A 26,643-nucleotide genomic window follows, 5' to 3' on the forward strand; every position below is an offset into this window, starting at 1 on the left:
TGAGCTTCAATTTGTTTTCTGCGACTTAGACGGTCTATTTTGCCATCGTTGTAAGAGCGTAGATGTTACAGCGCAACCAGTTCACAGTGATTCTCCCTATGGTTATCGGAGGGCCACCGGTTTTCTTCCGTAGTTACCTGATGACCCGCAACGTAGGAATTAGAGTATTCAAAGCCTAAAAATAGCACACTGTAACCTGTAACCAACTGTTTTTTTCTGGAACACTATTGGTCAAAACAGTATGTCGCTTAGGACCAAACGTCGCCTATTACTAAGACTATACGGTATTGTTGATCAACTTCCCAGATCTCAGCAATTTGTTTGCCTCGGTACTTTCCAAAATTTACTGTGAGTGTAGCCTATACCTATAGACCGATACATCTGTGAAATAAATTAAATAATACAAACTAATAGCGCGAGTTAGCCCATAAACACGAAATGTTGATGGATCAATGTCGCTATGGACTTGATAAAGACATAATTAATCTATAAGAAGCACCAATCAATAACGACATCCGAGAATGTTACTTTGTTAATTTACATACCGAGAGTATTGATAGAAATCAAAAACGTTATGGCCTTCGTCCATAAGGAACATCAACCAATTGACTATAAGAAATTTAATCAATCTATCTATAAGAAACATCGTCGAATAGTGGCATCTGCGAGATGTTTCTTTGTTAATTGACATACCGACAGCATTGATAGATGTCAATTTCTATGTGGTCCTGGTAAAATTCATTGTCCCTGCTAGGACCTCGATGTTGCTGGGACAAAACGTTTATTAATTATGCAGGTTAGAGATCTCGTTAGTCTTATAGTAACTTTGGACCTCTGTCCCTACGAAAATTATTCTTGTCTATAGAAATATCTCAGTCAATGATGCATGCTCATCTATCAGTGGAGTTACAACTTCACTTTTTGTTGGGACAAACAGATACAACACGAAACGCGGGGGAATCGGCGTTGCGGTTGCTTCTCGTGTAAGGAAACGTCATAACTTTACGCAGGGACGAAACTCCCGATACGTGCAAACTTTAATCGCAATCGATGGAATTGTGTGGCTGCTCTTCCGTCTCGTACCGATTAGCTTTCGTTCGCGCAAAGCGTGCTTATACTGTAAGTTAAAGCGGCGCTTGTATTAACGCTCACACTCTTGAAGCAAAGTGCAAGATGGCGTCGCTAAATGTTGTCTGGATGTCAAATTCGAATCGCATTTCCGGGAAATGCTTCGCACAGAAAATACGACGGCGACAAACCCTCTCCGTATTGCAGTTTAAAGTCATCCAACATAAAGATGCACAGCTTGCCAGCAACATGACGACTGTGGTCATTGGAATCGATGGACACCGCCGGAGAATTCGGACCAGTAATTGTATCGGATCGATCATTCATAACTTCAGGATTCGTAGGAATTATCTACAATTTTTTTAAGCTTCTTTTTAGAAGGTTAAACCCTATAGACGACATTCATGGCGGAATTAAACACCACAACACCCGCCATTTGTGCGTCATAACACACGACAAAAAGCTTTTCGCAGCGGAGCATGTCTGCTGCGATACGTTCCATCGGCACATCGTCAATCGAAGCAACACGTCGAAAATCAATCAGACAGAAATCGGTCAATCCGAGTGAGGAGTAGCGGCCACCAGGCGCAAATTCGTCGATGTGTTCGGCCAAGTTGCTGGCTTCTCGCAACAACTCGATACCCCAAAAGAAGTTATTGCCATGAATTGTAAAATCAACAAACCCGCTGGATCCAAACAACGCACCGACATCGACTGACGTCACTAAAGTGTTTGGTGTGCAGCGATACGCAGTCTTGTAAAACTCCATTTGCCACGATCTTTCCAATGGGATACCACTCGACAAACTTCTGCCAAGCGTTTGACAGATGCTCTCGTAGTCAATCGCTCGTACCAATCGAGCGATCATCTCTGGAAGCGTCTTGGGAACGTGAAGTGCTCGGACGGTCTGACCAACGCGCATCCTGACGAAGAGTCGCCACATCACTGGCGATGAGAACACAAGCTGGCGCTCCGTTTCCACCAGAATACCCGTTCGCAAACATTGCTCGACGAAAACAGCATCAGAATGAGGGTCGGCACCATAAGCAATGCGTTCCAGTCGATCCAGCTCGTCCGACTTGAGGTCTTTCAACACTTCTACAGCACGTGTTGATGTCATGGCTTCAAACAGCGCGTTATCGTTGGTTCGATACAACGACCCACTTTGCAGCATACGGATCCACTCGGCAGGCGATGGAAGATCAATCACACTCTTGCCACGCGAGGCATAGACTTCGTTGAGTGCATGAATCACAGTCGTACAGAGACCCACGTGCCCACCCGTCAGCTCTTCCACGTTGGCACAGAATGCCTCCATCTCTGGCGACGACAACCCATCAACGCCCTTGAACCACTTGGTGACGTACTCGACGACTTCGGCATGGCTAAAGTTCAGCTTGTCGGAACCCAACACAATCTGTTTCTCGAAGTGGATTGGAGTAGCGAGACTGGACCGCTCCACACGAGAGCCATACGCTGCAAACATCAATACTCTGACGTTGTGGTGCGCGTCGCTGAGAAAATACTTGACCAGCTCCCAGAAACCACTGGATTTGCATTTCGGAGATGAGTTTCCATTTTTGAAGAGCACTTGCGTCTCGTCCAGCACCAAATACACTTTATAGCCTGCCTTGGGAAGATGTAATGTTGCTTCGCTCCAGCCGATCTCACAACGCGTCTTGAAAACTTCCTCAAATGTCGAATCGTCGGGTATTGCCAACGCAGAGAAGTTGATCACAGCCATCTTTTTTTTTCCTCCCTATGTCTTTCCACCAAGGATCGGCTGACTAGCGTCGCCAGTGAGGTTTTCCCAGTCATTGGTGGGCTTTTCACCAGCAGGACGTGCGTTTCTTCGAGTCGGCGAATGATATCCGTGGTGAGAGTGATCCGAGAAAGCGTAGGTGGATCGTCCAGATCAATGCCCTCTTCCCTCGAAATCGATCCACGCAAACCACACCAGATGACGTCTTCGCGTGTGCCAGCATCCCCTTGCTGTCATAACACCAGCACAACCACCTCTTTGGTCGGAACCACCACGAGCACATTGACAAGGCCATTTCCTGCTGCCTCGTCATCTTCATCCACTTCGACCATTTTCTCTTCAGACAAACCAACGCGTCGGAGCTTCGCTTGTGGAACACCTAGATGTGGTAGCCCATCAACGTCGCTCACACTATCGGCTTCGTCGTTTGTCATCCATGCGTCGTCGCCCTTCGTGGCCAAATACAGATTCAGACGTCGCGCAGCACACGTGATGTCCTCATTCTTTTCCTTAATCGCCTCCTTTAAGTCCCCCACTGACTGGCTCGCATCGATATCGACAGGGATGGCGCTTCCTGCCGCTCCAACCAACACACAGAAGAGCTTTACCATCCTTCCTTTTGTTTTCTAGCTGAGGAAATGAGCTTACACATCATTTTTACGGTTTTATTTGCAATGATGGCTTCCAAACTTTAACCTCAACTGAGTTGACATCTCTGTTCGAAAACCGGTTTCAAGTTGGCTCCAAAAAAGTATCGGTATCGATCGATAGTTCGGACCCGCTCTTCCTTTGTCAACAACGACTGAAGCTTCCGGACGACTCGCTCGCTTCGCGGACCTGGAAGCGAGACGACAAATAGGAGGAGTTAGTGTACATATGCGAGAGCTGTTGTTCGGTGGGTCGGCTACAAGTTAAGACGTCAGTGTTCAGTTGACACCACGTTGAAGGTTCGTATATCGTCGATAGTATCAACTTGATACTCATGCGATGCCATCTCAATTGCGATTAGATACAGGTTATTGGAACGCTAAGCGAGCGAGCGACATCATCGCCAGGACAACGAGACCACCTCTTCGTTCGATGGAACACCGACCCGGTCGTCACAGGACACGACCACCGAGTCGATCGGCGACAACGCGTCAGGCTTGGGGGTTCAAATCCCAACTTTTTGCTGTCCTTTGTGGCTAGACTCGAACTTCGAGAGGACAACTCGAGACGCGCTTCGACTTTTGATCCAGTGTGCCAAGTGTTGTCCTACCGTTGTAAAGTCAACCATGAAAACCATCATTAGCTTCCTGACCACCACGGTGATGTACAATAGGTACGCTGGACAGTGAACATCGTTGCCTACGCTGCTTGTAGACCATACGCTGCTTCGACGGCATATGACACCACAACGGTAGTCAGCATGTGGTACTTTGGTAAGGTGCCGGTCTCAATTTGAGGCCGACACAGGATGCCTGCCCGGTATTACCGCAGTAATTTGCCGGATAGGAGTTGATCAACGAACTCCTTTGCCGCTTTTTGGTGTTAGGGCGACTTGATTTTGCCACTTTATCGGCCTATGTTGACGAAGCGCTAATCGTTCGGAATGCAAGCTCGTGATGAGACCGAACAGTGCACCGAACTCCATCCCCCACAATAGAAGTTCCGCCCCAGCCCGTGCACTGCGATCGCTCGGAGTTTGCATGCGGCTTTGCCATTGCCGTTGCCAATATTTGTCTGTGGAATTGGTCGAGTCAAACGCGCTGTTTCTTGCCGGCAGCTGGCTCGGCCGATCGCCTTGGTGGATCACCGGCGTACAAAATCGAGTCGAGCGTAGAACGAATTGTGCATGGCATCGACCAGCCGTTGGTCCCCTACGTCTGACTCCCTGCCCGAAAGGCACAGTGCTGCATTTGCATTTCCGCCGCCACAGTTCGCGGCGCGAAGTGATCGACATTCTCTACATACTGGTCGGACGGCCAGTCCCCTACGTCTACTATACACCAGGTGACGGCGCAGCACTTTTCGATTAGCTAGAACACAGAGTAAACAGGTTGCAGCTTCAAGCTCCGAAGGCAGGACGATGCAGGTCCACCGACGGTGGCTCAAGCTGGCGCTGCTTGCGGTGGTGGTCATAAGTGCCGACGCACAGGTGTACACGATGCAGAGTTTGGATAGGGATACCGATTCGACTTCGGATTCGAATACGGATTCCGATAATGTGCGCACCCCGACACCGACTGCTCGGAGACCGACCCGAACGTGGATTCCTATTACGAACGCTCCATCGGATTCGTCCGATACAGAGGAAACACCAGAGACCCCGAGACGGACTCCGACGCCGACGACGAAAACGCCACGACCTACGACTAAAACCCCGCGAGCACAGGCACCAGCCGTTGACAGTGAGACGGCGTCCAGGTACGAAGCGACTTTAGACTCGGAAGATGCTTCGGACTCTGGCGCAACCGAGGAGTCTCCCGTAGTGGACTCTACTGAGGAATCGGGATCGGAGGAAGGGACCGACAGCTCGGGCTCGAATACAAAGAAGAAGAAAAAGAAAACCGTCTTCACCAAGTCGCCGTACCTTGAGCAGACGACGCCCGTGCCCAACGGCATTCACACGGCCAACGATGATTCCGGTTCGGACGAGTCGGCATCGGGACCGACCTCGGACGATACCAAATCGGACGATTCGGGATCGTCGTCCAAGACGACTAAGCCGAAGACCACCAAACCGAAGACAAAGAAGAAAACTTCGGATTCGGCATCGGGATCGGATTCCGAATCGAGCAACTCGAAATCGACCAAGAAGGACTCGAACTCGGCCAAACAGGACTCGACAACTTCGGACGATACCGATTCTACACAGAACTCGGACACTACGCCATCACCGGATTCTTCAACGACTTCAGCGTCCCAGTCGGGTTCCGCGTCATCTTCCGGAGCTTCCGTGATGACCGACTCGGCATCGGCCGACAAGACCGGCATGTCGAACACTCTAATGCTTGGACTAATGATGGGCGGTGCTGTCGCACTGGTAATACTCGTCGCCGTGTTCGTCTACATCAAGACCAATAGCAACGAGGAGGACGAGGAGGATGACATGGACCCTGTGCTCCGTACGGCACGGCACGACGGCACGAAGGGGACGGCACAGTCATCAACGGTGAATGCGAACTACCACGACAACCACAACATGTCGCCTATGGAGTACAGCGACGGCTACTACGGTAACCAGCACAACGCTCAGTACGACCAGGAGCCGTACGGACACCACGGCCAACCCAGTGGCGGTAGAATCACCTACAACGATCCGAACCTCGACATGCTGACGCCGCGGAGTCAGATCGCTCTCGCGCACTCACAGATGTCGTTGCCGCCTATGGCCCAGACCGGCCACTCTAATGGTAGCAGCCAGTACTCGGACTCTCAGTACTCTTCGTTCTACGCTCAGAGTGCCTACAGTACCGACCAGTCGGTGAGTCAGGTCGTGGGCAAGTACCCGGGTATGCGTCAAGGCAAGGGGGAGAACGACGTCGCCGGCTCCTCGGAAGAAGAGAGCGACTTCGAAGGCGATTCGGTCCAGGATATGTCCCAAGCGACCAACGTGTGGAACACGGCCGGTCGGAACCGCGCCGGAACGGCAGCCAGCGGCATGGACCGGTCCATGGCCGCGTCAAGATTCGCACCGAGTGACACTCGCTCCACGGCTGCGAGTGACTACAACGGGAAGAACCGCTTCCAGGAATCCGAATACACGGAATACCGCATGTCGACAGGTTACGAGAGCAGCTACGCCGGCGGCAATAGCGGCTACGACAAGAGCTTTGCCGCTACTAAGAGTGGGTACGAGAAAAGTTACGCTTCCGACCAGAGCGGGTACGACAGTAGGTTCGCGGGTGGTAAAAGCTTCCAGAGCAGCGGATTCAGTGAGTACGAGAGGGCTGTAGCTCCTTCGCGCAACCGTGGCGACAGTACAAACAGTGACGCGTCCCGATTCACGGACGCCTCGTACTATTGAGCGAAATCTGTCGTCAACCAAGTAGTCCTAAGTCGAAAGTACCAATCAAGCAGTCCAAGTCCAGTTAGTTGAGTGGTGATGCGAGAGGTGCATCATTTCCGCAACTAGCCAGCGAGTTCAAAAGTGGAGGGATGGAGCGATTGAGAATGGTGGACGAAACCTGCAAAGCTCAACAAGCTTTTTGCCCTTCGGAGTAAGTAGCGTCGGAATGAATGGAAACTAATTTATGAGTTCGCTGCATCACTGAGAAAGCCTGCCGTATGATACATGTAGCCATGTCGGTGTGCGGTGCCAAACAGACGAGTAGTTTTAGGAGTCCACCGTGGCTACATTTGTATTTTTCGGATCCTGTATAATTTTATATGACAGGATTTACGGAATTCAGTCGTAATAGACAGACACAGAAAGAACTTGTGCCGATCAAGCATTCTTCATTACGAACGCAGAGACAAACACGTATTGGCATCTCTGGTACATCTGGCATACTGAGTCAGTAATTGCTGACATGTGAGTAGGCAAATTAGTCTCACAATTGCAAGGATTTTTTTGTCTTAAAGTCATATAGTCTGAAAGGATTGTGGCGATGATTCACGCGTCGCCATCGCGTGACGACACTTCCGACCTTTGACCTAATGGCATTGAGAAATTTACCACGGCTTGCGGCAAGCTCCATTTATTAAGCGATGAGTGCAGACTGCTGCTTTGGAACCCTGGAGACTTCAACTTGTTGTGGCTTGTTTTGTTCCGTGTTTCTGCCGCTATCTTGCAACATACTGGAAACAAGTCACAGCTCACTGTCAAACCCCATATATTGAAGTGGTGCACACCAGCTGATACCATCCTTTTTCCCGAGCGGCGGCAGAGACTTCGCCATCGCCCCCTGCCGGACTCGCATCTCCCTATTGCCACTAGCACGCCTGGAGTGGCGCATACGTCGCGTTCGGCCACTCAAACCAGTTCCCTGCCGCGAGAATCGGCTTAGCACAAGGAGAAGAACCCCGAAGTCGGCCACAGGAGATCTCTAACACCGAGAGAAGCGCAGACAGACTAGGCACCATGGCGGACGGGCAGGACGTGCAAACGCTTAAGATGAAAGGCAAGTGGCAAGTGGCAAAAGAGAAAAAAAAAGCATTCTCTAACCTTATCGTATCCTTCGCAGTGGCGAGGAAACATGACAACGAATTAGATCGCCGACGCTCGTCCACTTTGCGGTTGGAGCCGCCTCGTACGTGGCAAAAAGTGGAATTTCTACTGACAAATTGGCAATTTGCCACTGACACCTTGACAATCTTGTGTTAACGCAGAATCCGACTCGCGCAAGGCCACGTCCTTCGTGCGCGCGCGCACCTCGGGCGTGAACCGCCTTCTCCGCTCCAACCCGAGCAGCGTGGGCAGCTATTCCACGGCCCTGAACGGCCACAGCAGCAACGGCAGCCGGAGCAGCACCAGGAGCCGTGGCAAAAGCAAAAGCGCGCCGAGCAGCAAATCGAAAAGCAAAAGCGAAAACTTCGAGACGGCACACTCAGAGCCGGTGGATGAAAACGCCGTGCAACCACCTCCGTCACCCACCAAATCAATCTCGTCGTCCACTTCGTCCCCTCCTGTGAGTGCAGAAGTGGATGAGGACGGATTCCCTCCGTACATGGAACAAAAGTGGACGCACGTGGTGCTGAAAATGACGGCTTTTTCCGAAGAGGACGCGGTCACAAGTTTCCGCTTCGACACGAATGGCGGCGGCATTGGCCGGAGTGCTGACAATGCAGCAAGTATCCCTGCAGACAAGCTTCTTGCCGCCAAAGACCACGCCCGCGTGTTGTACAGTGGCGGACGCTTTTACCTGGCCAATGGGGACAACGCCAGCGACACGTTCGTCCGCTTGAGCCCCGTTGGCAATGGGGACGAAGACGACACTGAGGACCGAATGCAATGGCCTTTAGAGCCCCATGTTTCATTCCGTGTGGGCAAATCGGATTTCATGGTCACAGTGTTCCACGAGCCGTCGCAGACACTGGAAGTGTCGGCGCTTAGTGGCAAATTGGCCGGCACGCAGTTTACTATTGGCCGCGAAGGCGCCGGCATTGGCCGCTCGGCGGACAACAAGATCCACACTGGGGACGGCGAGCTGTCGCGTAAACACGCGGCAATTTGGTTCGATGAACTGACGAACCAGTTTTACCTGGTGGACCTCAACTCGACCAATGGCACGTTCATGAAGCTCGTAGGCAGCTACCAGGAGCCGTATCGCCTGGAAATTGGCGACGATCTACTTGTGGCACAGACGTGCTTGACGGTTAACCGTTTCGACTTTGGCGCTCATGCTGATATGGGCGCGCGGAAACACATGGAGGACGCCCACACGATCATCCAGGACCTTTGCATCGAGTCTCTGAGTCGCTTGGGGCTGCACCCGCAATCGTATTTTGCTGTCTACGATGGCCACGGCGGCGAGGAAGCGTCGTCGTTTCTGGGCGACGTGTTGCACCACAACATTATCGAGTCGTTTTTTATGAAAAAAACCGAACTCAAGCCACTACTCAACAAGTCGGCCGAGGAGCTGCAGTCTATGATCACTAAGCGACTCACGGAGGCCTTTGAGCGCACGGACGAGGAGTTTTTGAACGAATCCGAAAGACCGCAAGCCGGCAGTACTGCCACGACGGTATTTGTGGCTGGCAAGCACATGTTCGTGTCCAATGTGGGTGATTCACGTACTGTTTTAAGTCGCAATGGCAAGGCCGAGCGGCTCTCGAATGACCACAAACCCAGTCGCTCGGACGAAGCGCAACGTATTCGTGACACGGGCGGCTTTGTGATCCACGGCCGCATTATGGGCGAGCTGGCCGTGTCTCGGGCCTTTGGTGACGCGCCGTTTAAAACTTTTGACCTTCCCGAACCACCACTTGAAAATGTCGACTCGAAGCCTCGCAGTGATTACGACTCGCAGGAGTTGCCGGTGAACCCGAATGATATTCTCAAAGGGCCCTTGGTGATCCCTACGCCGGAAATTACGATTACGGAGCTGACGGACGACTGCGAGTTCGTCATGCTGGCAAGTGACGGACTGTACGATGTGCTCAAAGACCAAGAAGCGGTTGACTTTATGCGGCAGAAGATCGTACAGCTTGGAGATGTCCAACGTGCTGTGGAGGTAAGTAATTTATTTTGTCCAGTATGTGATGACGTAACTAATATTTGTATTTTGTTTTTTTTGTTTAGGCTATCATTGAATACGCGATCTTCCATCAGCGCTCGACGGATAATGTGACGTGTGTCGTGGTCATGTTCAAAGAGTCCAAGGATCTTAAGTGAAGAAAAAAAAGTTTGAGGACTGCGGACATAGATGAATAGTATAGGAAGTAGCGAAGACGTTTTGAGAAAGGGAAGGCAAGTAGCCCAAACCGTGGATGATGAAACACCAAAACAATAAACTGAACAGCTTGATGGATGTTAGATACTGAAGTACTGCCAAAATATGCAAATAATAAAAAAAAAGTTAGTCGGTGAGTTACTCAAGGCTTAACTTGGCAGGTGAAGTGCGGTTCTGGCGAAGTGGAGAGCCCGATCCTTTCGCTGTAGACGGGAAATGCTCGGAAGCCGAGCGTATGGGAGCAACTGGAGCTGAAGCGGCTGCTACAAACGCCTTAATGTGGCGGCACCGACGCATAGTTTTCTGCTTGGAGCGACTCTCAAGTGCCGAGACGTGAGACCCATCGTCGAAGTCAAAGTGAACTTTGTACGTGCGAGTGTCGACGTCGCCACTGTATTCTCCAGCAGTTTCGACGCGAATGTTGGTGATGTGACGCATATCGCGCTCCACTGAGCGAATGTAGCGTTTACTCAAACACAGCGGCTTATTGGAGCGAACGCAGAGACGAGAGGACTCTTTGTTCATGTAGAAAGTCTCTACTCGGCCATTCGCGATGAGAGCGAAGCCCAAAATGTAGATGGCGACTGCAACGAGATATTTCCACCAAGTTGCATCACGATGCTCGTCATCCTCGTCGTCTCTCTGGCTGTGTACGCTGTGCACGAAAACTGAAGCTCCGAGCATGATCAACACGCCAAAAATCCATATTGGAAACGGATAACTCACGACTTGCAGCTGTTAGAAAAAGAGTGAGTAAGTTGAAATAACTGTTTGTTTTTTCAGACTCTACCTCTTGGCCGAAGGTGCTGTTGGTACCGAAGAGATTGTCGAATTCGACCTCCTCGTCATCATACGCTTGAGTCTTAGCGTTCCAGCGGACACTTCTGCGCCCTAGTCGCTTGGATTTCTTCTTCATTGCAGCCCGCCAACGCTCCAACTGCTTGAATGCCAGACGCTTCTCCTTGGTCATGGGCTGCTCTTCCTCTCGACGAGGGTCTCGAGGCATTTCTTCCTCCGCTTCGGTCGCGCTGATCACTTCGATGTCATTGCTGTCGTCGATGTCGCTTACTGAAATGGAGCGGAACTGCTCCACGTCTTCCTGCTCTAGCGACGTGGTCACCATGGGACCTCGAAGTTTCGTCGGAGACAAAGGCATCGCGGTCGACTGTGCACCCAAGAACTGACAAGTATGATCTTCAAGACCGCTCAACCGCCCTGCCGAGTGGTAAATTTGGACACTCACACTCTAGTGAACCTCTGTTAAGGCATTCGTGCTATTGTTAGTAGCGTCGTAAGTTGGGGATTAGAGCTATTCAATTATGTTTTTGGCATTTTAACGAGATCGAGGATCATTTTTTTTATTGTTGCTTATCGTTGAAGCGCAGTTCAACATCGATAAATGTTTGATATATTGAGCAAATTGGCTGACGAAAACTACTGTTGGCTTACGTAATGACGCTCAGGATACCGATCAACCATCGTCTAATTATTGCAAAACCACTCAGGAGCTGCTTTATATTATGGCTATCATCGAGGTTCATGTCAAGTGCTACTTGCTCACTACATACATCAGCAAACACTGCTTAGGCCCGAAGGCCTACACATTTAAGTCGAATAGCTGCCAGAAGAGCTAAAACATGATTTGCAAAGCAAACATGTTCAATTCAACATCCCTTTCTTAAATAGAATAAATATATTAATAATTGTTATAATAGTAGCTTTGTTAAATCTCAAATTAAAATCACGCCAATAGCTTCTAAAGTTTCTTTACGAGCCAATTTGCATTTGTGAGTAGAACAATGGGCACCGCCACTACCGGAGCGTCGTGTAGCAACGTTTTATCAACACAAATGGTTATTGGCACTCGATAGCACCACTGCATTATTGCGAAAACCTAAGCCAGTTGCTTGCACAGACATCGCTGCAGAGAGGACACCAGCACCCCTGGGTTGAAAGAAGAATTCCGTTGAGAAGCTTACGCACATCCACGTTGGGGTCTCTTGGCTCATGTGGTGCGGTAAACCGTAAAAATGCGCCTTCACCATTCTAGGATATCAATAGTATACGAAGGTCTCTGGTTATCAACTCCAGTGTCGGAAGCGAGGGAAGAATCTGTAGTTACTGCATCAACTTGGATCGGGAAATGGTGTATACATGTCTAAGTATAGCAAGTTGATCATGTCAAGGCGCTAATGTGGTGCACATTCATAAAATTTAGTGGGACTCGAACGAAAATACTTCGTATCTTTAAGTTTATGGAAATATTTACGGCACATCATACTTTTCAGACGTCTCTATCGTGACTCTCAGAGGCTGGTTTCCGACTATAACAGTTCAGAATAGACGGATGCGTGATTTCATGTCGAATATATGCCACTAACTCGCTAAAAAAAACGATGGACCTCATTTCCCTGTTTTATTCCATCATCATGTTATTATTGTACTCGACATTGGCTATTGGACCAGAAAATAGGCTCTCCTATTTATGCCTCACACTCCACGAGCGATCCAAAACGGCGTCTAGAAACTATTAAGAAACAGTTAAGAAACTCCAGTTTGATGGCACCGGCGTGCTAGCTGCCACAAGGCTCCTGCACGTTGACGAGTTTGCGTTGGGCGTCATCCTGCTGGGCACTGCGTTATCTCAGTTCCCCTGCATTTACTGCACCCACTTCAAATCCCTTTTGACCGGGGTGCTATTTACTCGTGGGTCGCCTCATTAAATGAGGACATCAGTGAATATCAATAAGTAGAGCACGACTCATTTAAAATTCGATTGGTATTATTATTATTTTTTGTAGAAACGGTTCAGTACTTGATGAGCTAGACCATTTTTTCTGATGTGTTCCAGAATCTTGGTCCAATCACTTTGTCAAGCCCAATAATAGGCAGTACTTCGAAGTATTATCAAGAATCTTTTCAAAAAGGAAATACACGAATCTGGCGAAATCAAATCCTACCACGTACCTGTACGAATCGTAATTCTCTGAGAACCACTATTATGTACTAGTGAAGCACAGCTATTAATACAGTAGGGGTACAGTATGCTTGTATTGTAAGTACTTGTATTTACATGTATAACATGTACAACAGTATTGTAAGTACTTGCACAACAGTATTGACTTATGTGCAGTGAATCCCGAACATGCGTTCGCGCCAGACAGTACATGTTACTGCTTTCAAATCATGTCAAATCGTGTCGCGGATTCTGGAACGCTGGTGGTGTCGGCGGCACTGCAGCGGGGGTTCTGTTCCTCGCGCTGCGCCGAGTGCACACCCACTGGGCAGCGAGTGGAGAGTGCTGCAGTAAAAGTTGCAGGCAACTTTAACACGCTCACATGTATTAAATACACATCACAGATGTCGTTTGTTGAGGTTATGCGCCGACTCTGATTGGTAGAGACAAAATAACATACTGTATTCTATGGAAAGTGCAATTGTGCACCGTTCCGATTTGCAACCTGAAGAGAAAAATGAGACAAGTCAGTATACGGTTGTACAGGTGTTTCTCCTTCGAGCACAACGCAAACAACTAATGTACGAGAACATCAACTGATTTCTACAGGATTTTGTTCAACAAATATTAAACAAATATATTGTTATTATCAGATAAGTGAAGTTGACAGCAAACTACCGGAAACTCAGTCCTTTTGCTGGCGTTGTACGCGGTCAAAATCAATAAAACAACGATGAACCAGATGTGAATTCACTAGTCACTAGACAACAACCCCCAGGGGTTAATTAAGGTCAATAGCTTAATTAAAATTAATACAAGGTCCGGAGTCTGGACTCCGGACCTTACATTGTGACCAAAACAGCCAGGGTTCTAATAGTGCCCGGACTTACATACCGGTATAGTTAAGCTTGATGTGAACATCAAAGTGAGACTAGGGTAGTTCAGTCTTTTGTTTGATCTGCTTTCACACATACCGACAATGCATTGTACGACTCCAGTGAAGTCGTCAATCATTGTGTCGCATCGTGATGTGCAAATCAACAGCATGGTGATATCGCGAATGAAAAGTATACATTTATAGAGGTGCATCTTTTGCAGATAAAGCCAATCAGGCTTGATGTTGGCATCCTCATATTAGATGTTAAAGGAAATTGATATGTAACTGTTTAATATCAAATGCATAAAGTTCTATCTCAAAGTCGGTCTTCTTACTCGCGTTGTACACTGCAATTACGCGTGTACCGTTGCCGTTGAACAGCCAAGGCACTCAGCAACAAGTTCTCTCGTGCGCTTTCCGCTAAATAGCCCCTGTTCTTTCTGTAGGACGAAAAAGGTGTAGCTCATCACCATCATTTTCTTTCAGCACTAGTGTACGCATGTAGCTCGACTTGCATTTTTGCAAAATGAACGCAAGATAAGGACAAACGAGATGTTGTAGTTGATCAAGGAAACTCCGGGCCATCCATTGCTGGTTCTAATGTTTGTACACGATTAGAATTCGCTGCAAAATAACATTAAAACTGGCCGGTTAAAATAACCGGTATCATGAATTATGCGGAGTACAATAACTACAGTATGATCATCATAGTTAGTTCCGTTTTAAGTTTAGAAAGCATCATAGTCTGATGTGAAGTATACAGTTTGGAATCCACCCTATGGTTGCAGTAAAAAAAGCCACTTTAGTGCTTCTTGATTGCGCACATTTGCTAGCACTGTGCTTTGTATTAATACTACTTGGGCACATTAATACAGGCTAGCCGCTAGCCAAGTGCGTTACCTTGAAGCATCTACTCCAAACGCTAAAAGGCAATAATATGAAGATCTGTTGTTACTTCCCGATGATAGCGCTCCCAGTTCTTCCTAAACCTCTATCGCAACGTATCATAATTGGGGGGTTATCCACACTCTCTGTACATATGTCATTGTTTTTCCTGTGAACGAGAAATTTGGGCCGAATACTAGTACAGTAATTTGCCTCAATAGCGAGCTCTGGTCCGTTATATATTTTCACGTAAATTATGTGACAGAGGTGTGGTTACTACGAAAGCATAAGCATTCACAGGGATGTGCACACTTTGTATTAAGGGTTATAAAATGATATGACCACGCGTCATTATGAACACATTGTTCTGTTTACGGCATGCATATGGCGTAGAAGAAAAACATTTCTGATCCGTTCGTTTTGTCTTCAGTGGAGACTCTTCCCCGCAAGTACTCGTAGTCTTCATTTCCCCCGACACTTATCAAGTGCAATGCAGTTTCGCTACGTTTTGCTGTTGGTCGGTGCCGCTTTCTTTGCAGGTGGAAACGCTGCAATGGCGACGATGGATTCTCAGTTGAGTGTTGCTAAGGTCCGACGTATTCCTGCCAAGCGAGTGTTGCGAGCGCTCAACGAAGAACCTGATGACGGCGAGGAGAGAGGGCCTTTCACCAGTGTCAGTATCTCCCAGAGCCTCAGTAACTGGATAAACAAAGCTGGACCGAAGCTTCTACTGAATGACGACGAGATTTTGGTGCTGGCAAGTAAGGCGGAGCACACACCGATCAAAGTCTTAAAAACGCTGGAGCTTGACACCAGACTGCATGGGATCCTCAGGAATCCCAACCTAAAGTCATTTTCTCGCTATCTCGAATTAAGGGGAGAAGATCCGACGAAGGCGTTGGTTGCGACGTTGATCAAGCAATATGGAGACACTGAAGTTGCGAAATATCTCTTTGACGTGAAGCACAATTCGAAAATCGCGGACGAGAGTATCAAAAAGCATGCGGACATTTTGCTAGGCGCACAGTACGCCAAGTGGGCCGATGATGGGGTGACACCAAGAACGGTAGGCGTTAATTTCGACCACTATCCTGAAACATGGGGCAAGAACCCGTACGAAAAGGTGTGGTGGGAATACCTTGACGTGTGGGCTGAACGCGAGAGTAAAAAGGTAACCAAACGAAATAAGACCAGGAAATGATGCGTTAATACATGCAACAATGGGCTAGCCACTTCTACGATCATTTCTGTGCAAGTTCATGAGTTCATGTCCAACACAACCACAACAACTGCCTCGGTATAATGACGTCATTTTCGGGCTGAACAACGCCATGCATTGGGTCAGTTATCTGGTGTACAGTTGGCTCGGAACTGTTGTCTTCGTCTTCAAACTCGGAAGTGGCTTCACGTACTTATGATAAGCAGCTGAAGTTATTGAACTCGTTCGAATCGGTCTGCTTGCACGAATTGTGATTGCCAGCTGAGACTCGCGTGAGGTCTCGGTCTTGCTGTTTACTCGCCATTTCGCAGTGAGTGTGCGTCAGTTAGACTGGTACTATTCCCGTCAACGTCGAGATTGAGTCAGCCACGGCGGAGATGTAGAATTCGGGACTTAATTTTGACAAGGGTAGTTTTGTATTTTGAATCGGACACTGAAAAAAATAAGTAACCAATCGGATACTTTTGATTCTTTATTTGTCACTTATGGCTACGTTTGCAATATTTGATATATATTTTGTAATTCTAGAGATATCCATGTACCCCTCACGACGTGGTGTAACCTAGGATACGAAGTATTCAGTCATACTGCTTATTAATACTCAAACTAGCTACTAAGGTTTTTTGAGTCCGCGCGATGGTGACAGCTTCGTGTGAAGAAGACCACCACGAGCAGCGCTCGCGAATTACGAGCGAAGGCGAAGCCGTAGCAGGCCACGACATGACCATCCTGCTGGCGTTTAAGATCCGTGTGCGTAGCACGCGGTGTTAAACCCAGTTGTACAAGTGGACAAGCGAAGGCGAAGCCGGAGCGGGCTTAGGGTTTTGTCGAAGCGAGCCCAGAGTAGCCATGCACAACTAACAGCTTTAGAATGATTTTACTGACGGTTTTTTTTGTTTTGGATCGGCCACTTTTGCAGGTTCAGCAAGTTACTAGTAACCAGGAGGTTGCCAACCCCAACATTCAGAACTAGCCGATTGAAAACGAATATACTACCCTCTTTTTCGAACTATGTTGGTCACTTTTGCCGGTTGAGCAGGTTACTAGTAACCAGGGTAACCAACTCATAAGTATCCGATCGAGCATATAATTTCGCTAGTATCCGATTCAAAATACAAAAGTACCCGATTCAAAATTTTCACCCGTAGAATTCAGCAGGTAACTTGTTACTGATCTCGACTGTACGCTCGAGCAGGACGCGATCAGCACCAAGCGCACAGTTGCGGCAACCAGCTACGCCTCTCGCTGTCCAATGCTTCCAGTGTGTAAGTCTAGGGTGACAGGTCGCAGTCGATAACAGATATAGATTCTAACTCATGCCTTTGCGATGCATGTAGCTGGGACGCTATGGGCTGTGTTAGCAGAAGTGGGTTGCGGGTTTTTAAATTGGATTTTTTTTGGGTTATCCACCCACCCAAAGCAAGTTGAAGGGTTTTCACTGACTGTATTGAAGGCCCTTAAACTTAGGGAGAGAACGGGCAACTTGCGAACCATCGAGTCCTTAAGTACATGCACTAAATTGTAAGTTTGTAAGCCTCTGGTGGTGTTAAACTTCAAAACCACAAGAGTTCAGACCTCCTGTGTCGCAACGACCAAAGCAAGCAACAAGAAATAATAATAAATAGCGGCAGTAAAGAAGATAATAATGCCTCTCTCGTCGTTTTCTTGCTAAGCTTACCAGAGAAGCTTATAGCACAACTTCTTTAAGGCGGTGCCAGGAATATTGAAACATTTTACTGAGAGACGTTAACATTGTTTCCTTACCTTGGTAAAGACTGTGAGGGCGAGATAAAAAAAAATGGCATGCTATTTATTATTAACCAATCAGAAGGAGTTAAATTGAGTATTTAGCTGAAATGGAGTAGCTACCCAATTTGATCAACCCAAAGATATAACCCATCCAAGAAACCTCCAACACATGGATTCTTGTCAAAGCTGCCCAGGCACCTGCACTGACACGCAAATTTTTCCAAAATGAATCTTGAGAAACCTGATACTCAGTCGTACATGATACTACTCCGTTTCATGGATCACTGAAGGGAGTAGTCGGTGACTGTGTTGCTCATTTGACGGGCAAGAAGCTTGTTCTTGTTAACGAAGTAGCCCAGAAGAAGACCGACCACAGCTCAATGATTGAGCAGGGGTATGCAAATATTGATTGGAGTTGTTGGATTGTCAAGATTGTCAATCACAATAATTGATTGTGTCCAGATCGGCAATCACAATCTTAGATTTCCCCTGGGTCCTATAGCCTATTTGCGCTTCTAGAACCAATCACGGTAGAAAAGCATTCCGTCAACCAAACGTTTGAAACCGAGCCGACGAGCGAATACCCACTTGTTTTTGCGCTATTTTAGTCGGCAGACTTGTCGTAAGAGGGAGATCGAGCCAGCTAAGCGTGTTCATTATCCAATTTTCCACATACTTGCCAAGTCAGCGGTCAGCAGCACACCATGAAGAACGCCGAGATCGTCAAGCAAAAGAAGGAGGCCGGCTACAAGAACCTGATCACGCACCTGAGAAGTCATCACGATGGGTTTGAATTCGACGCTGAGGAATGCATGAAAAAGAACTGCCAGCCAATTAGCACGATGCTTGTCCACAAGGACGCTGCCGACACGTACGGATGGGTAAAGCTGATTGCTTTGAAGAATTTTCCCTTTTCACACGTGGAGGACCCCATCATTCGCTCATCTGTTCGCTACAAGTCGATGGCACGGATGACTGTGTTGAAGAAAATGACGGCACTAGTAGAGGTCTTATACCTCAAAATTGCCAGCGAGCTTTATAGGGAAAAAATTGCTCTGGTTTTTGATGGATTCACGGATTCTGTAGAACATGCCATTGCAATTTTTTTCCGCCACAAGAAAGGGCCTTCGATTTCTGGCATTTTCGCCTTTTCAAGACGAAAGTTCAATGACTGCCGCTGAGCATTTGATTTTTTTTGGATATGGTGCTATTTCAGTACGGTTCATGAGATGATGAAATTGATGCGAAAACTGTCTCAAGATTGAGCCATACTATTTGTTTGCTTGCTACCCCAATTTTAGTGTTTGTAAGCCAAGATAAAATTCATTCCAGTCTAATTACACTTTTTGCTTATGCAGTGCCGATTATGTAGTGCCGTGTTGAGGCGGCCAATTATTCTGGCGAGGCCGATTATGCAGTACCGCATGTTAACGCGGTTTGATCTCGCAGTATCATCCTCGAGGGTAAAAAACTATGGATCTTTTGGGGTTAGGGTGCTCGACCTCCAGAGACACTGCGCAGAAGACACAAAATTAAAATGGGTCACAATGTTGGACCAAATTACCAAAAGTTTTTTTTTTAGTAAACTTGTAAATAAAAACGCAATCCCAAATATCATTTTAAAAAAATAGATTGCACTGTGTCTCTGGCCTCGCCAGAATAATTGGCCGCCTCAACACGGCACTACATAATCGGCACTGCATAAGCAAGCGGAGGACGCTGCCACAGGGCGCGCTCTCTAATGGTGAAGAACTAGAGCGGTAAAACCACTGCGTAATAGAACTCACTTCGCAACTTACTTTCAAGCACTCAATACACCATAATTCGCCAGTCTGAAGCTGTGCGACCTATTTGCCAGCTTCATAATCGTTTTAACCCTAGCATGTCTTAGTAACTAGCTGCTGAAGTAACGCCTCGGGTTTTAAAATGGATACGCATTTTCAGTCTAGCAACGCAACTTACGTAAGCCATGTCTACCTCCCTAGTGGAATCTGATTATATCAGGCATAATTGGTTTTACAGGATAACACCATAGAAATCGAAGAGAAGGCTGTTTAACTTCATCGTGTTGCGAGAAGTCTCAATATCTGCCAACGAGTTGTTTTAACAGCGTTTTCTCGTGTATTTCCGTTGCTAACTCAAAGATCCCAGTCTTAAAACCTTATTTTTAGTGTTTTCAATTTTATTTCTGTATTTTCATAAAAAAACTGAAATAAAGTGGCCTGGTCATCGTGTCCGATCCTCTACGTACCAAAAAAAAAAAACGAAGTCGCGTTTAGCGCGAAGAAGCTCTGAAATTTGAACAGCAATGATATTTTAAAGAAGATACTGTTCTTTCGATAAAATGCATTTAAACTGGAGCGCTTCAGGTGCAATTGTCGCTTGTCACTCCGAAATACCACGGTACTACCATTTTCTGGTGTACTATAGAAAAAATATATTCCAATAGCACTTAGCGGGCCGACTTCTTGCCGTAAGCCGGTTGTCTAGAAGGGTATAGTGATTATTAGTTTTGTTGCCGAACACCAAAACGATGCAGGTACGCTTCAATTAAAGTGGTTGTAAAACGATCGAAAGTTTCTAGTTCTTACCTCGACGTACTGTAGTACAAAGTCCTCATGCTTTGTCACGTTGAGGAGTAGCATAAACCCATGTTTGTCATAAATAAGCTCCGATAAATAACAAATTGTATTCACCATAAATGAGTTAAAACAACATCCTTTGTCAACGCATCTCCTACACCTGCTTCCCAGCGGCAGCACCTGCCCGTGTACTTGGTGTAGCAGCGGATGAAAGGGACAGAAGTATCCACACTTCCTGCGTCTGATCCGCAGAGCCATTGCACGCCGCTATTGTAGGCTATACGACCACCGAATCATGCTTTCTGTTCTTATGTTGGCCTTGTTGCCTCGTGTCACAGCCCTTAAGGAACCACTCACGAACTACTTATTGTATCTCGAACAGTTTTTCTACTTACATGGAATGCTCATTTCGTAGTACTGAAACCCACGATATTGTTTTGCTTCTTTCGCGCTACATTCACGCTTACCATTGTGTAATATATTACCGTACTTAGCTGATGTGGACTGTTCGAACTACATGCATGAAATTTATAAGATTATTGGGGTTTCGTTTTGCTGAACATTATCTATTGTGTATCACTTGAAGTTTGTATTAAACCTTGTTTGTTTTGATCGTTATCAGACCGAATAATTCATGGAAAATCATACCCCTTCCTTAACATCAACTTTCAGAGAACATGTATTATAACACATGTATATGAACGTTTTTATCAGGAGTATGAAAAATCCACAGCATTCACATGTCACGGAATCATGGTGAGGACTTGTACTTCACGATGGAAATTGTAGAGTGAATTGAAAATTAAAACTAACTGCAGGCCTACGAACTGGACACGCTCTTGTGTCCAACGCATTGCCCGAAAACAACGGTCAGGTCAGCGTCCAGTAATCCTTAATAAAAGAGAGGGACTTTATCAGGTCTAGAATCGTAAACGGAGGTAACTCCGTTACACTCTTTGCGTTCGAGTAGCTGTTGCAGCGAGGAGTAGAAGGTCATTTCGGCTTTTACCTCTCGTGAACTCGAGCTCTTATTCTTGAAGCGATGCGTTGGCTCATTTGGACCGTACTCTCCACCTTGTTCATGCTTTCCGCAGCTGCTGAAATGGTCTCATCCGAGCCCAACTTCGAAATTGCGACGAAGGATTCAAGGTTCGCTACCAGTTTTCCAGTCCGTGAGCTGTCAACTGCGCACAACGGCAAAGAGAAAAGCAGTCTGCGGGGCAACAGCAATCATGTACCTACTGAAGATCTCAAGAGCACAGACGAAGAGCGAGGGATTTTTGACTTCATTTTGAACAAAATCGTCAACCGCATGTTCAGGCGAGCGTACAATAAGGGAGTGACTCCGTGGAGCCTCCGTGCCAAGGCTATGGGACGTGACACCGTCCTCATTGGCGACTACAAAGTTTGGTGGGAGACTGTTCGGAAGACAGGAAAAATGCCAAAATGGAAGTACAGTGGGCCCAACTGGAACCATGTGTAAAGTAGAATCCACACACGTGCTACTAACGTTAAGCTCCAAAACAATAAATTCAGTCGCAATTGCGGATTTGCCGGAAAACGTCGCAGTACGAAACATAAAATAGCATCTGGAGAATATATTTTTTCTCGCTGCTGGGGTCGCGCAACACAATAACAAAATATTAGTGCAATGCAGGAAATGCATACCTGTGTATTCATCCTTTTGATGCAATAACTGAGCAGAGCCACCAAGCAGGCCAGCCAGCGAAGTGAGGCTGACCCTACTCAAGTTCGATCTAGACTTTCGAAAATAATAGGACGATAAATCCTATATAGTTTGACCGTCGCTACCATTGGTACGGGGTCAACGTCATGTTTAGTGACCAAGAGTAAAAAAAAATAGGGAAATTCCGAAGCAACATTTCTCGCTTTCTCGCTATAAATAAGATATATACAGATGATCTTCTCTCTAGTACTTCGGGCAAAATCGTGCTTCGCCTGAAGAAGCTTTGAAAGTTAGCAAAACCCATCCACAATGGTTTTGAAGGCCGAGAACTTCCTCTGTCGGCACACTCTGCCGATTCGCTGCCGCAGCATTTGCTCTGGTAAACTGTAACAGTAACCCTTTGAGAGCACAACTCGATGGCATGGCAGCATAAAAACTTTTCAATTTGATTGTCGAACACAGGCAAGAAAATACCTTGCATATTTTATTGGATATCATTTGAGGCGGGAATTTATTCAGTGATTTTTTCGCGTGGCATCCAATACTAAAATAGGCGTCCTTACTGTACATGTTAACCGAGATGGCGACGATACAGGCGATAATCGCACAGTGCATTAATCAAGCACAGATACAGACTTCTCTTCCAAGAAGTCTCAACATCGCGTCTCGAATCAAGCAAATCTCGTTTACAGTATACCTTGGCCCAGGTTTAATAAATATATATAGCAAACCTGCGAACCTTCCATCATCATAGTTCCAAATCAAATAATACCGTTGACTGTACGCGCACAAACTATTGTTGAGACCAATATGGCGATCTCCAGGGAAAAAAATTATTGTGCTCCACTTGTTTTCAATTGATAAATGATCACACTCGAAAAAGGATACTGCAGTGTTTGTATTCCCAGATTTCACCAAATTCACACAATGTCTGTCTGAAGCCAATCGTGAAGGGTAGACACAAATACAGAAGGATATTAATATCCCGTGGAGAGCCTAAAAAAGAAGACGAAACGCGCTTGTACAGGCTCCGTGACGGATATGTACATACTGTGCAAGTCGTGAAATTTTCGAAATATGATACTTCACTCATGTAAGCCACACCATTTTACGTTTCCCTCTCCAAAACGATCTCCTCATATCACTTTTGCCAGCACGCTTTCACCGCCGCACACCATTCAAGCACTGCATCACCATGGCGTCTAACTCGATGCGCTTCCTTGAAGCTTTTACGCGCGCTGCCAAGCGTCAGCACGTGTCTGGACGTGCGCAGCGCGGACTCTTTGCCGGTCGCGACAAGGCGTTCGGCAACAACGTGTCATTCTCCAAGCGCCGCACGCGCCGCGCATGGAAGGTCAACCACCAGTGGAAGACGCTTTACTCAGAGGCGCTGGACGAGAAGGTGGGGCTTAACGTGACGACGCACACGCTGCGTTGTGTGGACAAGATCGGCGGACTGGACAACTACCTGCTGAGCATCAAGGACGAGCGAGAACTCGGCGTCAAGGGGCTCAAGACCCGCGACCGTGTGTTGGCTGCTCTGGCTGAAGCTTAAAAAGGAGAAGATAGAGAAGAGAAATGAGAAAGTGCTCCTTTGTACCCGTTGTTCTTCTTGTTTTAAATTACAAACAGCATTACGGACGCACTACAAGACATTTAGAATAGCTAGTTTCTAGATTTCGCCCTCGCTCAGTTCCGAACCTTTCGAGCGCCGGAACACTATCGAGTCCGAGTCCCGATCGTCTTCAGTGTCTTGTGTCGTCCGCGTGGCATAACTGTCCACGGTAGCGAAGCTGTCGTCGGTTCGGAAGCCGTCGTCGACGCTGAAGTCGGTGGAGAAGCTCTCGGTGCCTGTGAGTTCGGACGTGTAGCTCTCGTCCACGCTGAACTCGCTGAGTGCCTCGCTCATCCGACCATTGCTGGGGTAGCTGCTGTTAGGCTCGGACTTTTCCGAGGTAGTTGCCGGCAATGCTGACACGTCGATGAGCTGCGTACTGATACGGTAGATGTCGCCGTCGGCCGATTCCACGGACGAGTTGAACACGGAGAAGTCGCTACTGGACCGGTCCGACCGGTTCGTGTCCCTGACGTCTCCGATCGATGTGTTGGACGACGCACGTTTGGAATTCCGAGCGGTTGAAGACGCCACCGAGCCAAGTCGAGTCGGGAGCATTGGCGTTTGTATCGACCGCTGGCTGGACGAGACCGACGGCGCGATGCTGCCGAGCGATACCGAACTCGTGTCGGAGAACACCGAGTCGGACCGGTAAATGTTGGACGAATCAGAGCGATACAGGTTCGAGGAGCCTGTAGACACGACGGACGGCGCGTTGGTTCGGCCTATGAACGAGTCGTACTCGTCGCTGCGGCTGTCCGTCGGCGTCTCGATACTCGCGCTTGAGTCCGGTCGCGTCCTCCTGTTGAACACCGTCGCGGCTGTGCCGGCAACGATGTCCGTCGTCGTGGTACGAGGCCGCTCGTTCGGGTTGGACGGCATCGTAACGGCAATTTCGTCGCGCGGGGTGAGCGGGTCCGTGACGAAGTTGCCGGACGACACGCCCGTCTCGCGCGCCACGGTCACCCGGTTCTGCCGGAAGAACGAGTCCAGTGCGCGCTGCTGGGAGCTGCCTCGGTCACGCTTGTTCGCTGCTGCTACGCGGACGTGACGCATGTGCACGAAGAAGACGGAGGCCAGCACCGCACACACGGCTCCGACGATGACCAACGCGAGCTTCCAGCCGCCGAACGACTCGGATTGCCCAGAGGATGTCGAGGCGTTACTCGGGTCGGACTCGCTATTGTTCTTGCTCGTATCGGTGTCGGTGTTGGTGTCGGTGTCGGTGTTTGTGTCGCTGTCGCTGTCGTCCGGCGTGATCGGTGATAGTGTAAGACCGCCGGAGTTACCTACGCTGTCGCTGGGGGACGGATCGGCACCGCCGTCACCTGAAGACTGGGTCGCATCTGAAGACTGACTCGACGATGAGTCCACGGAATCGGAAGCGCCAGAATTTGAAGACACAGCGGGTTGGGGGGTAGCAGAAGTCGCTTCAGGAGTAGCTGGTGTCGGAATCGGGGTGGTTGACGCTGGAGCTTCGGTGGTTGCCGTTGGCGTTGAGGTGGTCGGTGCGGGTGCCGTGGTAGACGGAGGAATCGTCGGGGTGAGAGCAGTCGGGGGAGCTGGCGTTACCGCTGGAGCTACTGTGGGCGCGTCAGTGGGCACTGGGGCCGTCGTTGGCTCAGTTGGCACTTGAGCTGGTGTAGGTGCCTCAGTGGCCACTGGGGCTGGTGTAGGCGCATCCGTCGGAGCTGGGGCTGGTGTTGGCGCCTCCGTGGGCGCTGGGGCTGGCGTGGGGGCTTCTGTAGGCGCTGGGGCTGGTGTCGGGGCTTCAGTAGGTGCTGGGGCTGGTGTAGGGGCTTCGGTAGGCACTGGAGCCGGGGTTGGCGCCTCAGTAGGCACTGGAGCAGGTGTTGGTGCCTCAGTTGGTGCTACAGCTGCCGTTGGTGCTTCGGTTGGGGCCGTCGTAGTAGGAGCTGGAGCCGCAGTTGCTGAGGAAGCATCTACCACCGGGTCTGGAGTCGGCGCAGCGGTAGGTGTCTCGGTGGGCACTGGAGGTGTCGTCGGCGCCTCCGTTGCAGGATATGGCGTCTCCGTGATAGGCGGCGCTGCTGTCGTCGATACCGGGGCTTCTGTCACTGGAGGGGCCGTCGTTGCTGGGCTTTCCATTTCTACAGGTGCCGTCGTATCCGGGCTGGTCGGAGGCGGTTCGGTTGCCGTTGCTGCCGTCTGCGTTGGCATATTTGCCGCAGATGCCGAACTCGTGTCGTCCCCGCTTCCTCCTGCAGGAATCACCGTCGCTGGCGGTGCGTCTGTACTTGTGTCCGCCCGTGAATCTGCTGCTTCTGCCGGCGCGGCCGTCGCGGTCTGCGCGTTCACGGTCGCCGCATTCGTCACCAGTAGCAACACCAACACGAACACCGACGACCGGAAGCGCGATGCATGAGTCCGCTTCATCAACGCCTAATAACTAGCTAGTGGAAGAGATAACTGCCTGTACAGTTTGAGTCCTGGCCGTGCCAGGTGCCGGGGGAATGCAATGTCTATCTGTGAGTCGATGACCAGCGTCTGCCTGCCTGCGTACAATGTCCAGTTCCTCCAAAGTCTCGCGACAAACAGCTTGCAGCTCCGCGTCTCGAGTCCGCCGAGCTGTCGAGTGCAGTGCAAGTCCTGCTTGGTGCTTGACCGAGCAAAGGAGACTGGCGTCTCTTTTCGTGTGCCAGCAGGACAGCGGGAAAGCCGGCTGGTGGCTGGTAACATGACCTCCATCTCCTGTCTTATGCCCGAGTCGATACAAAAGTCCTGTGTGGCGAGAGACTCGCATGAACGAAACCAGCTGGGCCAATGGTGTTGTAGCCTTGTGCGAGTCTCGGAGACTGAAGTCTTCGGCCAAGAGCGTCTCTGCAGGTCGAAAGTCTGGTCCAAAG

At 48.7% G+C, this 26,643-nt stretch overlaps 12 protein-coding genes across 14 annotated transcripts; 7 read left to right on the forward strand and 5 right to left on the reverse strand.

Moving 5' to 3' along the window:
• Nucleotides 1-1,450: 1,450 nt before the first annotated feature.
• On the reverse strand, nt 1,451-2,812 carry PPTG_07602 (hypothetical protein; the record flags this gene model as incomplete). The annotated part of the gene is made up of 1 exon (XM_008901880.1): nt 1,451-2,812. One exon carries the CDS (start codon nt 2,810-2,812, stop codon nt 1,451-1,453), a length of 1,362 nt encoding a protein of 453 aa, XP_008900128.1.
• A 251-nt stretch (nt 2,813-3,063) lies between these two features.
• On the reverse strand, nt 3,064-3,531 carry PPTG_07603 (hypothetical protein; the record flags this gene model as incomplete). The annotated part of the gene is made up of 1 exon (XM_008901881.1): nt 3,064-3,531. Exon 1 carries the CDS (start codon nt 3,439-3,441, stop codon nt 3,064-3,066), a length of 378 nt encoding a protein of 125 aa, XP_008900129.1. The 5' UTR covers nt 3,442-3,531.
• Nucleotides 3,532-4,547: 1,016 nt separating this feature from the next.
• Nucleotides 4,548-7,243, forward strand: PPTG_07604 (hypothetical protein). The gene is made up of 2 exons (XM_008901882.1): nt 4,548-7,032; nt 7,113-7,243. Exon 1 carries the CDS (start codon nt 4,899-4,901, stop codon nt 6,837-6,839), a length of 1,941 nt encoding a protein of 646 aa, XP_008900130.1. The 5' UTR covers nt 4,548-4,898; the 3' UTR covers nt 6,840-7,032; nt 7,113-7,243.
• A 346-nt stretch (nt 7,244-7,589) lies between these two features.
• PPTG_07605 (hypothetical protein) lies at nt 7,590-10,343 on the forward strand. 3 transcript variants are annotated; one of them, XM_008901885.1, is made up of 4 exons: nt 7,590-7,935; nt 7,999-8,064; nt 8,144-9,987; nt 10,056-10,343. In XM_008901885.1, the coding sequence occupies exons 1-4, from the start codon at nt 7,896-7,898 to the stop codon at nt 10,146-10,148; spliced, it is 2,043 nt and encodes a 680-aa protein (XP_008900133.1). In that variant the 5' UTR covers nt 7,590-7,895; the 3' UTR covers nt 10,149-10,343. The 3 variants fall into 3 exon arrangements, with proteins under 3 accessions (XP_008900133.1, XP_008900131.1, XP_008900132.1); XM_008901883.1 differs by having other exon boundaries at nt 7,590-8,064; XM_008901884.1 differs by having other exon boundaries at nt 8,144-10,343.
• A 1-nt stretch (nt 10,344) lies between these two features.
• On the reverse strand, nt 10,345-11,362 carry PPTG_07606 (hypothetical protein; the record flags this gene model as incomplete). Its single annotated transcript, XM_008901886.1, has 2 exons — nt 10,345-10,941; nt 10,997-11,362. 2 exons carry the CDS (start codon nt 11,360-11,362, stop codon nt 10,345-10,347), a joined length of 963 nt encoding a protein of 320 aa, XP_008900134.1.
• Nucleotides 11,363-15,342: 3,980 nt separating this feature from the next.
• PPTG_07607 (hypothetical protein) lies at nt 15,343-16,168 on the forward strand. The gene has a single exon (XM_008901887.1). The coding sequence runs from the start codon at nt 15,415-15,417 to the stop codon at nt 16,123-16,125; it is 711 nt and encodes a 236-aa protein (XP_008900135.1). The 5' UTR covers nt 15,343-15,414; the 3' UTR covers nt 16,126-16,168.
• Nucleotides 16,169-16,738: 570 nt separating this feature from the next.
• PPTG_22160 (hypothetical protein) lies at nt 16,739-17,153 on the forward strand. The gene is made up of 2 exons (XM_008902054.1): nt 16,739-16,986; nt 17,063-17,153. Exon 1 carries the CDS (start codon nt 16,780-16,782, stop codon nt 16,912-16,914), a length of 135 nt encoding a protein of 44 aa, XP_008900302.1. The 5' UTR covers nt 16,739-16,779; the 3' UTR covers nt 16,915-16,986; nt 17,063-17,153.
• Nucleotides 17,154-18,596: 1,443 nt separating this feature from the next.
• Nucleotides 18,597-19,073, forward strand: PPTG_07608 (hypothetical protein; the record flags this gene model as incomplete). The annotated part of the gene is made up of 1 exon (XM_008901888.1): nt 18,597-19,073. The coding sequence occupies one exon, from the start codon at nt 18,597-18,599 to the stop codon at nt 19,071-19,073; it is 477 nt and encodes a 158-aa protein (XP_008900136.1).
• A 1,271-nt stretch (nt 19,074-20,344) lies between these two features.
• PPTG_22161 (hypothetical protein) lies at nt 20,345-20,882 on the reverse strand (the record flags this gene model as incomplete). The annotated part of the gene is made up of 3 exons (XM_008902055.1): nt 20,345-20,378; nt 20,655-20,751; nt 20,870-20,882. The coding sequence occupies 3 exons, from the start codon at nt 20,880-20,882 to the stop codon at nt 20,345-20,347; spliced, it is 144 nt and encodes a 47-aa protein (XP_008900303.1).
• Nucleotides 20,883-21,409: 527 nt separating this feature from the next.
• Nucleotides 21,410-22,032, forward strand: PPTG_07609 (hypothetical protein). The gene has a single exon (XM_008901889.1). It carries the CDS (start codon nt 21,517-21,519, stop codon nt 21,955-21,957), a length of 441 nt encoding a protein of 146 aa, XP_008900137.1. The 5' UTR covers nt 21,410-21,516; the 3' UTR covers nt 21,958-22,032.
• Nucleotides 22,033-23,232: 1,200 nt separating this feature from the next.
• PPTG_07610 (hypothetical protein) lies at nt 23,233-23,805 on the forward strand. The gene is made up of 2 exons (XM_008901890.1): nt 23,233-23,254; nt 23,316-23,805. The coding sequence occupies exons 1-2, from the start codon at nt 23,239-23,241 to the stop codon at nt 23,714-23,716; spliced, it is 417 nt and encodes a 138-aa protein (XP_008900138.1). The 5' UTR covers nt 23,233-23,238; the 3' UTR covers nt 23,717-23,805.
• On the reverse strand, nt 23,749-26,396 carry PPTG_07611 (hypothetical protein). Its single transcript, XM_008901891.1, has one exon. The coding sequence runs from the start codon at nt 26,171-26,173 to the stop codon at nt 23,834-23,836; it is 2,340 nt and encodes a 779-aa protein (XP_008900139.1). The 5' UTR covers nt 26,174-26,396; the 3' UTR covers nt 23,749-23,833.
• Between the last annotated feature and the right edge of the window lie 247 nt (nt 26,397-26,643).

The sequence above is a fragment of the Phytophthora parasitica genome (assembly GCF_000247585.1).
Source record: "Phytophthora parasitica INRA-310 unplaced genomic scaffold supercont2.12, whole genome shotgun sequence".
NCBI classification, from domain to species: domain Eukaryota; phylum Oomycota; class Peronosporomycetes; order Peronosporales; family Peronosporaceae; genus Phytophthora; species Phytophthora nicotianae.

What these genes read in the sequence shown, in the direction of transcription:
- PPTG_07604 (XM_008901882.1), top strand. Translation starts at nt 4,899, where the DNA reads ATGCAGGTCCACCGACGGTGGCTCAAGCTGGCGCTGCTTGCGGTGGTG.
- PPTG_07607 (XM_008901887.1), top strand. Translation starts at nt 15,415, where the DNA reads ATGCAGTTTCGCTACGTTTTGCTGTTGGTCGGTGCCGCTTTCTTTGCA.
- PPTG_07609 (XM_008901889.1), top strand. Translation starts at nt 21,517, where the DNA reads ATGCGTTGGCTCATTTGGACCGTACTCTCCACCTTGTTCATGCTTTCC.
- PPTG_07611 (XM_008901891.1), bottom strand. Translation starts at nt 26,173, where the DNA reads ATGAAGCGGACTCATGCATCGCGCTTCCGGTCGTCGGTGTTCGTGTTG.
- PPTG_22160 (XM_008902054.1), top strand. Translation starts at nt 16,780, where the DNA reads ATGGTGACAGCTTCGTGTGAAGAAGACCACCACGAGCAGCGCTCGCGA.
- PPTG_07605 (XM_008901883.1), top strand. Translation starts at nt 7,896, where the DNA reads ATGGCGGACGGGCAGGACGTGCAAACGCTTAAGATGAAAGGCAAGTGG. An exon ending in TTTGCGGTTGGAGCCGCCTC is followed by an intron (nt 8,065 to 8,143) that starts GTACGTGGCAAA and finishes GTGTTAACGCAG; the next exon opens with AATCCGACTCGCGCAAGGCC. An exon ending in ATGTCCAACGTGCTGTGGAG is followed by an intron (nt 9,988 to 10,055) that starts GTAAGTAATTTA and finishes TTTTTTGTTTAG; the next exon opens with GCTATCATTGAATACGCGAT.